At 43.6% G+C, this 12,004-nt stretch overlaps 1 protein-coding gene across 1 annotated transcript in view; it reads right to left on the bottom strand.

Annotated features, from left to right (window-relative positions):
* The window catches only part of MRPS6 (mitochondrial ribosomal protein S6), a 47,501-nt gene that overhangs the window by 10,508 nt on the left and 24,989 nt on the right, over positions 1 to 12,004 (bottom strand). The window contains exon 2 of the mRNA XM_075771231.1: positions 1,867 to 2,006. Within this exon, the coding sequence (XP_075627346.1) occupies positions 1,867 to 2,006 (140 nt within the window). The remainder of the gene's footprint in view (positions 1 to 1,866; positions 2,007 to 12,004) is intronic.

Below are 12,004 nucleotides of genomic sequence, written 5' to 3'. Positions count from 1 at the left end.
TCATATTCAAATACAGAGGATCCAAATCAAGGGCAAGCAGAACAACTGCTAAATATTTAGAGTCACTTGAACCAGGAGGTGGAGGAGGAACAGCGATGGTGACATTAATCTGATGGCTTCCTGCCCGTGTTTCAAGACACGATCGCAATTATATGCTACTAAAACCTTGCCTCATTCAGAACACAAAATATGTCTGCTCTGAGGTCTCTGCAAAGAAGAGGGTTATAGTCTACAGATCCCCTCGTCCTGCTTATTAAGTAGGTAATCTGCTACAGTGAATGAGTTAAGCTAGTTTACACATCTGAAAGACTCCCTGGAGAAATGGCTTCTATTCATCACTGCTACGTAGCCCTTGTGATGCTGGTTACCATCTTCTCCTGTCCTGGTTTCCCCGTTGAAGAACCCAAGACCTGATCTGTAGAAGTACTGCCACCGAAGCCGAGTGGAAACTGTCATCTGAAGTGCTGAAATGTTAGAGAGTGCTAAGTGCTCTAGGGGGGAAAAAAAATATCTAGAAGCTAAAAGTCTCAACTTCAGCATCCAAAATTAGCAGAACTTAGTCCCTCTGCCTTAGCTCCCCACCTGTACAGGGAGAGTAATGCCAGCTCCTTGTTCTGCTGAAGCTGTCAGAAAAGACTGTAATGTTTATAAAATGCTTCTAAACCAACAGAAGGATAAGGTAATTAGTAATTCTGTCTTGAGACAAGGCTTTGATTAGCTCCTGTGAGTAGCTGACAAGGCTTCATCCTAAAATCCAAAACTGGCAGGATCAAGCCATGTTTTGAAGGACACCACGGAGCAGGAGTGAAAGACAGTCATGGCCACGACGCCATTGCTTTCGGTTAAGCAACAGGCCCGTGGTGGAGATTTCCTCCCCTACCCTTTCTGTCAGTCTGCTTTAACTGGCAGCTGTCACCACTCCCACTTCGCCGGAGAACGAAGAGGTCCTCAGAAGAGGGAGTGAAACCCTGCGTCACCCCTAGGAAGATGATCCAAGAAGGGCTTCATCAAAGGTGCACCTCTGGAGTCACCTCGCCTTGCCTGGTGCCAAACGCCCCTCAAGGAAGACGGTGGGTAGGCAGAGCGGCCAACCAGCCGATTACGGGGATTAGGAGGAGTGCGTGGCTAACTGTTATTTTGATTTCCGCAGGCAGCCCCAGCAGAGAGCGGGTTGCCTAGCAACATTCCTCAGTCCTTGGGAGAGCCAGCATCCATTTCGGAGGTAGCCTCAAGGAGCAGCAACACACCGGCGGCGTCGAGCAGGGGGTGCGATCCACAGCACCTTCCACCTGCGCTGCGGGGGAAGCCCAACATCCCAGATGCCAGCTCACAACTTCATTTACATTTATCGTACTTCCCGTAAACCACGTGGTCATCTTTAACATCCTTAACAAAAACTCTAGCAGAAACACAAGCAAGTCTTCCAGGGTACACATGGTAATTAACATTTAGTTCAGATGCATTAGAGAAAAAGAATCAATCCTGCCAATTAGCAACCAGCAAGCAGATTCAGTATGACTTTTATCAGTAAACAGCCTGACTGGCTTGGCAAATAGTTACGTAAAAATGACATAACAAAATAACATTGTGTATGTTGGGGAAAGTAATTCTGCAGGCCTGGACTCAGGCTACTGGTAACATGATGACTAAATGCTAACAAAAAGCCAATGCCACACAGAATAAAAGACGCTAAACACTTGAAGCAGAACACACGCACGCACAAACAGCCACCCAACTCCTTACTGAGATCACAGACATTACAGGTGTACTCCCAAAAAGCACAAGGAAGACCAAACAGTGAGACTTACTTATGTACGTTTTAAAGGAGCACTTAAAGGATTTTAAGGAAAAAAGCATCATGCATACCCTCCTCTTCTGTGGCGCTCCTTGTGCTTAGAGATTTTGTAAGGTAGAGACCTTTCTCCCAGGTTTTCCAGGTTCCTCACCACAGCTCCTCTCTCCATAAGAGCCTCAACAGTGCGCTTCAGCACAGCTGCAGTCTCAGGCTTTAAAAGAAAAAAAAAAAAAAAGAGAAAGCGGGAAATGTACACAAATCTGGTTATTCTTATGCAATTAGAAGGGAAGCTTGTACTTGCACGGCTCAGCGCTGGAAGAGATCGTTCTGTAATCTGAGAGGGCAAAGCGTAAGCTGAAGCAGACCTCCTCCTAAGGAAGAAAATTTTTAAGAACAAACAGCCAATTCCTCTGTGAATTATGGCAACAACAAAGTTTCCAGCAATTTTGAAGTCAGGCCCCAACAACAACAGGAAAAAGGAAATAGTTAATGGATTTAACTCACCTGGTACCACTTTGGCTGACCCTTGCACAGGTGTAAGCAAATACATGTGGCAAAGAGCAATTATCATTTGGCAACAGATTTAAGGTCCCTGGACCATTGATGCCCATTAATACTGTTCACCACAACTTTTAAAGTAACCAGTGTGGGGGGAACCCTAATCCGTGACTTGCTACAGAGACAACAATTAGCACCATGTTCATTTTATATTGTCATTTCAACTGCATGTGCATAATAGATATTTGGACCCTTGGCTACATCACTGCACGTCTCATTACTTTTGCATAGCTGACATCCAAGCCTTTTCAAGAGTTAAGGAACTGTCGTGCAGTAATTAGTCTAACATGCAGAGATTTCACTCCATAGAAAAATAAGTTTGAGGGACAGGCAGCCAAAAAACAGTAGGTAAAACAGATGCAATGTTTTCTCGCTCACTGCTTATCAGGGCTCTTTAGAGTGCTGAATCATTTCAGTAATGACACTCCAGAATATCTATGAAAATGTTAATAAAGTACAAATTAGAATGTTTTGAAAACAACTGCAAACTTATACACAAGAAGTATTTTAAGGACCAGAGAAAAGAACGGATGTCCAACTGAACGCAAACCAAACTGTACAGCTTTCTTCTGTGTTCCTTGCAATATCTCACATCAAGATATATTCCCAAGTCTACTTGTCCAGTGAGATGGCAACAGCTGTAAATGGAAAAGTAATGAAAGAGCAGATTTTCAGCTTTATTCAGATTTTGTTAAATCAGACCACCATAATAATTTCACTGTCCCTCCTCAGCCAGAAGAAAACTTGTATAAGCCTTCAATCACCTTATGTGTAAGATGACTGAAAGTTAAGTTTCCCAAGTCTAAGGTAGAGACGTACACCTTGACTAAGAAAAAGGGTTGTCGAATGTCCAGATCCCTTAATGGAAATTGGTGGAAAAAGGCAGTACCAGAATATCACAACATGCAGTGCAGCCCATGCACAGGGGTGTGCAATTTCTCTTTCTTTTTCCTGAGGATACAAGGTGATAGGAAAGAGCTTCCAAATGCAGAGCAGAGATGTTCAACGTATGACGTTTTGCAATGTTGGCCGCTCTTTGAAAGACCTGAAGTACAGACGGCCTGAAACGTTTTCTTGTTTCCATGGGCTAACTGCCCTGGGGCAGTCAAGAGTCATGCAGGTACTCCCACGGTGATGCTACAGCTGATGATGCTGACCAACTGTTGATGCTGACCATGTTAATACTATCATCCCCCCCTTTAAATCTCTCTCTTGCCTCTCTCATACTTCTGCATACTAGATTCAAATACTACAGAGTATCCCATCAACACAAGGATTTTCTTCCAAGACTGGATTCTTAGTCTTCTCTATATGCTCGTATTTTGCATTACTTTTCATCCTCTAATATGTCTGACAACTACCACCATGCTGTCCCATGCAGTCCTCTCTCTCTCCACCAACCCAAGAAGGACAAGGGAAGCTCCTTCTTCCTGCAGAGAAGAATGGGAAGCGACAGCTATGGCATGTTACTCCGTCAGTACTTTGAGCAGTACTCAAGGAGCGGGAAGGGTGACCGTGAAATCTGTTGGCTGAGCTGACAGGACTGAAGGTGAGGAACAAAATCAAGAAAAGCCAGATCAAGTAGTGTCTTCACAATAATGCCAGCAACTAGGAGAGAGCATAGAACAAAATCTGTTATTCTGCATCACACCCACATGTTGTTTTGCCATAGTGGAAAGTGTTCTTTCAAACTTCTGCTACTAGAAAAACATCAGTAACAGTCAGAGAAAGGTAGTAGCTCTGCTTTATTTGACCCTGTCCTCCACACTCCACAAATGCCAAAACACAAGGGGAGAGAGGGGAGCAGAGGCTCTTTTCGTAAGACTTTCCCCGTGAAGAATTTCTACCCAAGCTACTTACAGCTGTTTTAGCTCAACTTACATGGCATGAAGGTGAGAGAAGCTGGCCCAAGCTCTAGACAGGTTTTGTGCTGCTTCCATCAATGCAGGATCTCAGCACTCAAACCCATGAAGTAGGAACTACTGATGAAACACCTCATTTGTTGTGAAGCAACAGCTTCAAACAGGCAAGCCAAAAACTAGGGTAACAGAGCTGCTAGTGATATCCATAGCTTAGTGCTATAAGAACCATGCCAGAAATCTGGCTTCAAGAAAGAAGAGAAAAACAAGAACAATTGAGTATGTGAAGCAGGCACCACGGTACGCATTACTATCTAGAAGGTTTTGCCTTTTAAACAAGAATCTGACACCTACAATTAGGATTTTACTTACCCACATTAGGAAGGAAATGAACAGTTTTAGGAGAAAGGGCAGCTAACCTCATAGCTTTAATATTTTGTGTGCTGCAGCACACCTGTAGTGCCTCCAACCCTAGGCTTGAAAATACACTCTTGGAAAGCAATAGGATCTGCCATTCAGGTCTTCTCCCACTATGCTCACTGTGTGTGGTTAGGTTGCAGAAGCCTCCACAGTGCTCAGACAATTATCGCAGGAGAAATCTGTCAGGTCAATGAATAAAAATGCTCGTAAGTTTACTGTTGCTACTTGTCTCCCACTTGCATAAGAAGTGCTGATCCATAAACAGAGCTCTGTTCAAAAGAGAGCTTAATTGATTGAGACCTTTAGACAAACAGCTGTATGTCCAGTGGTGGAGTCATCTGACATTCCCTTCTTAACAACCACGCAGATTTAAATTAAATGTTATTGGGTAAGCTTGCTCCTCTACATCCCTCATACCCTCAAATGACACATAAGCTTTTTATCTGTTTTACATATGCCAACAGATCAGCACATTCCCTGAGAGGCTGCATGTCCAACATGATGTGCAGTTTCTAAACACAATGAAGCCCAAGATCGCGTCCCATGTATTTAAAAACAAAACAAAACAGAAAGAACAAGAAAAGAAAGCCACAGATTTCTACATTAAGGATTGTAAAATATTACGCGTTTTTGCAACCTCCCCACTTGTGGACGTACTTTGAAAACATAAACTAATTGTTGGTTTTGAAAGCTTGTCACTGTAATCCCTCTCATTCTTCATCTCCAAAAAAGATCATGGTTTATCATAGCTTGCCTAAAGCCATCAACCAAACTATATATAGGCTAGCCTTTGCTAACCATAATATCCACAGACACAGGTTCCTTGGTTTGCCTCAGAGCCAGACCAGCTGAGGACATAGGAAATGGCATTGCCTGGCTCCCAACCCTGGAGCCACAACATTTTTTCCTGAACACCCAGCACTAATTCCAGTACCACAGATGTGGGGAAGCAAAGATGGGGGAGAGAAAAGGAGAAAAATGGAAGCCGGTGCCAGGATATGCATGCCGGAAAGCAGGAAGCGCTAGCAAGAGTGTGTAAGCCCTGGTATGTAATTCTAGCTCTGGTTCCCTCCCCACTGCGTGCATAGTCAAGCCAGAGCCCTTTCAACTTGCTGCACCCTTAGTGAACTTGGTGAACTTTGTTAGTGAACTTGGTTCGCTATCATTCGGCCACGAGTAGTTACCTTGTTCTCAGAAAGGTACAGCCCCATGGACCCGACCAAGCCATGGAAGGAAGAAGAGGGAGGTCACTGCAAAATGTCCAAGGGCTTTTCCTTGCAATACTGCCCCTGGATGAAGTAACGCTAGGATTGTTGTCTACGCATCAAAATTCCGCACTCCTCTACCCTCACATTTTTTAAACTTACAGCTGCCCAGAAGAAACATGTTAACTAATATGTCAACCCTGAATCTGCCACGCAAAACAATCACAACAGGGGTGCATTACAAAACATACTGTGTGTTGGCTTTCTCCATGGACAAGGATCACTGCAGCCACGTTCACCAGGCAGCTGCACCCCCAGGGAGACCCCACGCAGGTGCTGCCAATGCCGCAGGAGCTACATGCATCGAGATCACCTGCACCTTTCCACGGAGAGTCCAGTTCAATTTATCTAAAACTGCACTATTCCCATGAAGTTATACATAGCCTCAGGTGTCATGCAAACCACAGCTGAATGCCATGCCCTAAGCACTTCCTCCATACCTCTAGCTTCTTCCCTTCTCCTCGCCAGTCTTTCAACTTAGCATCATCATCACCCAAGTGAGCAGAAAGCTGTTTAATGTGCAGCCTTCTTCAGCACCTCACCAGACCAACGGAAATGGATGGGGGTGCACCATCAATTACCACCCAGGATCAAAGCCACAAATGCACAGTAATGACCAGCAAGTACTGCAACGCAGCACAACCAACCTCTTTTTGAGGGGAAGTTACATACCACCAGCGTGAGTATAAACTATAGCATGTATTTTATCAGTCATACAGAACTCACATGGCAATCAGCAAGTGTATTAAAAATAGGCAAACAGAAAAAAAACAGGGAATACTCTGATGGCAAAGTATCTTCTGTTCTACCGGAGGCCAAACAGACATGAGCTTGTCGGCCATGAAGCTGCAAAGAACAGCTTGGAGACAGACCAGAAACGTGGCAAAGGCTTGAAATAAAGCTTTTGTAATGCTGATGCCTCCTAAAAACCAAGGAGCCACCCGCCCAATCCTAAAGGAAAGGACAATGCTGCAGCTGGAACCAGAGCCATGTGAAAGGACTCTGTGCCACTGCTCAATTTTCCATCTCATTAGCTGGCCAGAGGGAGCTCAAGAGAGGACAGAAAGTCAAGGGGATAGAAAAAACGACTGGCTAAAATAGAAGCCTTCTCAAGCCACCAAAGTTCCTTCAACAAAGTCTTTAGAGAGAGAAAAGGAAGCAGATACCAAATACTTAGTTTTAGGTCTAGGACTGTACTCAAGTTCTTCTGGCCACTTATTCAGTTCAACAGGAAGCATTTAAAGTCAGTAGGCACATCTCCTTAAATTATAAACTGAAAGAAATTCATCATAATTAGCTTGATTATCCCTTCAATGTAGTAATAGTAGGATAAAATCATGTCTTTTTTTGTTATTAAACAGTTATAAAAGGTTGTTCTGAGATTATTTACTGAAGTGGAAATCAAAGAATGCAAAATCTGTATTTACAAGAAAGCTGAATTCAAAAGCAGCAAAACTGGGGGGTGGGGGAAACGACTCCTTATTGTCATAATAAAACACTAGAAAGTTATTAGTGAAAATGATAAAAAAAAACCCACACATACATTTGTGAACCAGCCAAGATCAACACGGGCATAAGAAAGAAAAGCTTTGCAATGAGAAACAAAGGGAAGCTGGATAGAGTCATTTAATTGTCACACCCCATTTTAGTACACAAGAAGACACAGCAAACAGATGAAAAAATAATCAGCAGATTAAGAACGGACAGCAAAGAAAAAATTAGTGCTAATATTAGTAAAAACCACAGCCAGGCATAGGACACAGCTAGTGGCTGGGCTGTATCCACTTAGGCAACAGGCTTGAACTCCTGGTGCAAGATGCAAAGCTGCAATTACTATAAAAGCACAAACAACACAGAACAGCAGTCCTAAGTAGGGTACAACCACTGAAGGATACGTACTATTCAGAAAAGATCCAAATAAAGATAAAAGCAAGAAGATCAAGCAAACAGATGATGTGAGAGCCATGCTGCACCCCTGCTAAAAACGACCTGCACGTGATCGATGAGGCAACCAGGATGTCCAGAAACCGAGCAACAAAAATGTGAGGACTCTAGACACCTGCCTGGAAGTTCAGACTCAATCTGTCTAGGGAAAGCTGGACATACGGCAGCACTAGGTAGGGACAGAGGTTTCTGTAACTACAATAGTACAATTTTCCTGATACAGAATAAGGAACAAACGGGAGAAACCCATTTGAACATAATAACCATTTTGTATTTCTATCGAACACTGATTGAACAAAAAGGTGTGATACTATTCTAGAAACAGATTTAGCAAATAGCGAGAAAGTTATAGCAAGCAAGTCACCGAAAATAAGTTTGGGGGAGTGATCAATATTGACTCAGTCTGAATTAAAAATAACACCCCATCCTCAAAACAGATCTTTAATTAGCATTTCAGTGGGGTATAAGCCAAGGAACTAGCAACTTCACCTGATGCAAACATGAAGCCCAGGGACTTGGATGCAGAGGAAGCAGCAACTTTTAAAATCAAAGTGATGCTACTATCTCTTCTGTTCCGAAATACACCTTTCTTCTTCAAAAAATCTAAATTCCACAATATAACTTTTCTTTTTTTCTTAACTCAACATTTAAGATCAAAGGAAAGCATTAAAGAAACTGAACTAAAACCCAAGCAATACAAGTACCCTATAAATACCAAGTCACAGTTAAATAACACATCAGTCTCAACACTGAACTTAGCTGAGTTTAATTCATTTTAGAGAACTGATACTCTTGATAATTTCTAAAAAGAACTCTAGAAGCTGTCTTGTAAGTCTGAAGTAAACAGCAACCAAATCCTCCACGATTCAGGGCCATTTCAAGGGTTTATTATTAGAAACAGTTAATATAGCAATTGGCCACAACTTCAGAATCAATTAAACACTTTTCTTAAAACTCCATTTAGAAACTTACCCTCTTCTTCTCAACCACAATAAATTATAATATAGACTTTGATGTAACACTCCTGGTCAGCTACAGTCTACTTATCAGAAAGTTGCTAGGGCCAAGCTTACCAGAAACTACAAGTAAGTTTTGTTCCTCTCATGACTTTTGGGTGTGAATTTCATCAAGTTCACTTTATATATACATTAAGCTTAAATAATCAAGAGGGGGGAAACAACAACAAAAACCAAACCAACCACGGAGGGAGTTATTTTCAAACACCTTTTCTCCCTGGCCTTTGAAATGCATGTGCACACACACACTCACTTCTGTTGTTTCCACATTTGTTGTCCTTAATATGAAAAAGGGAAGATATTCACAGAATCACAGAATGGTTTGGGTTGGCAGAGACCTTAAAGATCATCTAATTCCACCCCCCTGCCATGGGCAGGGACACCCTCCACTAGACCATGTTGCCCAAAGTCCCAGCCAGCCTGGCCTTGAACACTTCCAGGGATGGGGCATCCACAGCTTCTCTGGGCAACCTGTTCCAGTGCCTCATCACCCTCACAGAGAATTTTTTTCCTAATATCTAATCTAAACCTACCCTCCTCCAGCTTAAGGCCATTACCCCTTGTCCTATCACTACATGTCCTTGTAAAAAGTCCTTCTCCAGCTTTTTTGTAAGCCCCTTTAGGTACTGCAAGGCTGCAATAAGGTCTCCCTGGAGCCGCCTTTTCTCCAGGCTGAACAACCCCAACTCTCTCAGTCTCGCTCCAACAGCTCCATGTCTGTCTTGTACTGGGGACCCCAGAGCTGGATGCAGTACTCCAGGTGGGGTCTCATGACAGCAGAGTACAGAGGGAGAACCACCTCCCCTCAATCTGCTGGTCACACCACTTTTGATGCAGCCCAGGACATGGTTGGCTTTCTGGGCTGCAAGCATGCATTGCCGGGTCATGCTGAGCTTCTCGTCCACCAACACCCCCAAGCCATTCTCCTTAGGGCTGCTCTCAATCCATTCTCCACCCAGCCTGTAGTTGTGCTTGGGATTGCCCCAACCCACGTGCAGGACCTTGCACTTGGCCTTGTTGAACTTCATGTGGTTTGCACAGGCCCACCTCTGAAGCCTGTCAAGGTCCCTCTGGAATGCATCCCTTCCTTCCAGTGAGCTGACTGCACCACACATGTTGGTATCATCGGTAAACTTGCTGAGGGTGCACTCAATCCCACTGTCCATGTCATCAACAAAGATGTTAAACAGTGTCAGTCCCAGTACCGATCCCTGAGAAACGCCACTTGTCACTGGTCTCCACTTGGATATCGAGCTGTTGACCACAACTCTTTGAGTGCGACCATCCAGCCAATTCCTCATCCACTGAGTCGTCCATCCATCGAATCCATGTCTCTCCAATTTAGAGACAAGGATGTCATGCGGGACAGTGTCAAATGCCTTGCAAAAGTCCAGGTAGATGATGTCAGTTGCTCTTCCCTTACCCACCAATGCTGTAACCCCATCATAGAAGGCCACCTAATTTGTCAGGCACAATTTGCCCTTAGTGAAGACATGTTGGCTGTCACCAGTCATCTCCTTATTTTCCCTGTGCCTGAGCACAGTCTCCAGGAGGGTCTGCTCCATGATCTCACCGGGCACAGGTGTGAGACTGACCAACCTGTAGTTCCCCAGGTCTTCCTTTTCTCCCTTTGTAAAAATGGGGGTTACGTTTCCCCTTTTCCAGTGGGTACTTCACTGGACTGCCACAACTTCTCAAATATGATGGATAGTGGCTTAGCAACTTCATCTGCCAGTTCCCTCAGGACCCATGAATGCATCTCATCAGGTCCTGTGGACTTGTGCACCTTCAGGTTCCTTAGATGGACTTGAACCTGATCTTCTCCTAGGGTGGGTGGTTCTGCATTCTCCCAGTCCCTGCCTACACCTTCTGCATTCCAATGAAGAGAGCAAAGATAATAGTAGGAGCAGAAAAAGGGGAAGGTGAGAAGAAAAGAAGCCTTCTCCAATCTTGTGATACAGAAGCTGGAAGCACAGTCAAGAAGCCAGTGCTTCATTCACTATCTCCATACTTCTCACTGGTAAACCTCTTCCTGAGTGCATTGCGAGGGGGTACATGGTTGCAGTTTGCCAATTCGGGTCACCAATTCCTCTCCCCAAAGCAATGAGCTTCTAGTTTTAAGATACCCTGGAACGTTTTCTGACTTCTCAAACTTTCCCTTTAATTCCTCAAGTATTTGGACTGCAATTCCCCAATCTCATGGATCCACCTTCAGAAGATCCTGAGATAAACAAAAATGTAAAGCCAGACTTAACCATGCAGCCTAGACTCAAGATCTGCATCAAGTTATCCTTAGACAAGTTTAAAAAAGAAATCCTGTGCATGACAGTATTTTTAGATGTATTCAGGATTTTAACCACCACAGAAAGCAGAAGTTTTGCTCTTTCTTCCTCCCTCCCCATCTTCCAAGATTACAGCTGACTGTTACAGTTTACTGCCTTCATAAGAAAGCTGGTTATATTTCCTCTGGGTAAGAGGTCTTGTGGTGTAATTTTACCTAGTAAGATGTTTAATATGACACAATTCCTATGAAAACAGGCTGTGGATGAAAAATAATGCAGCCAACCATACAGACAACTCGACACCAGAATTAAGTTGGAATGTAAGTTTGGAAGCTTACTTCTCAAGAATATCACCTATACCATCAAATTTCTCAAGACAAGACTAATTATAAGTAAGAATTTTAATTCTGGGTAAGATCTCTATTCGCAAATAAACTCCTTTCAATCTCTCCCCTCTAACTCAGCCTTGTTTCCATTTCCATACATGGCGTGCATGGCTCCCCTAGTATATCCTCTCATCAACTTATTTTAAGCTTTTTTATTCACCCACATATTTAACACCAGCTTGGAAGACTTACAGACACTGACAGAAAGAATCCAAAAGTGATGGCTGCTATTTCCGAGGTAAGATGAAACCCATCATCCCCTTGCCCCAAATGTTCAAAAAGAAAAGGCTGCCTGAAAGCAGAGCTAATCACTTCTTCAGCTGCCTGCCTGGCACCTCCATCACTAGCTTCTCTGCAAGTTGGGGAAGGGACACAAATCAAACCACCATCACGCTGGTGCTGTTACCATTTGCTTCCCTGGATGCTTCAGGGACAAAGTCAGTAGTATCGAGAAGAAGGGCTTCAGTGTGTTGGAAATG

The sequence above is a fragment of the Balearica regulorum genome, chromosome 1 (assembly GCF_011004875.1).
Source record: "Balearica regulorum gibbericeps isolate bBalReg1 chromosome 1, bBalReg1.pri, whole genome shotgun sequence".
NCBI classification, from domain to species: Eukaryota; Metazoa; Chordata; class Aves; order Gruiformes; family Gruidae; genus Balearica; species Balearica regulorum.
The sequence above is the reverse complement of the archived record's forward strand: the minus strand, read 5'-3'. Positions and strand labels throughout refer to the sequence as shown.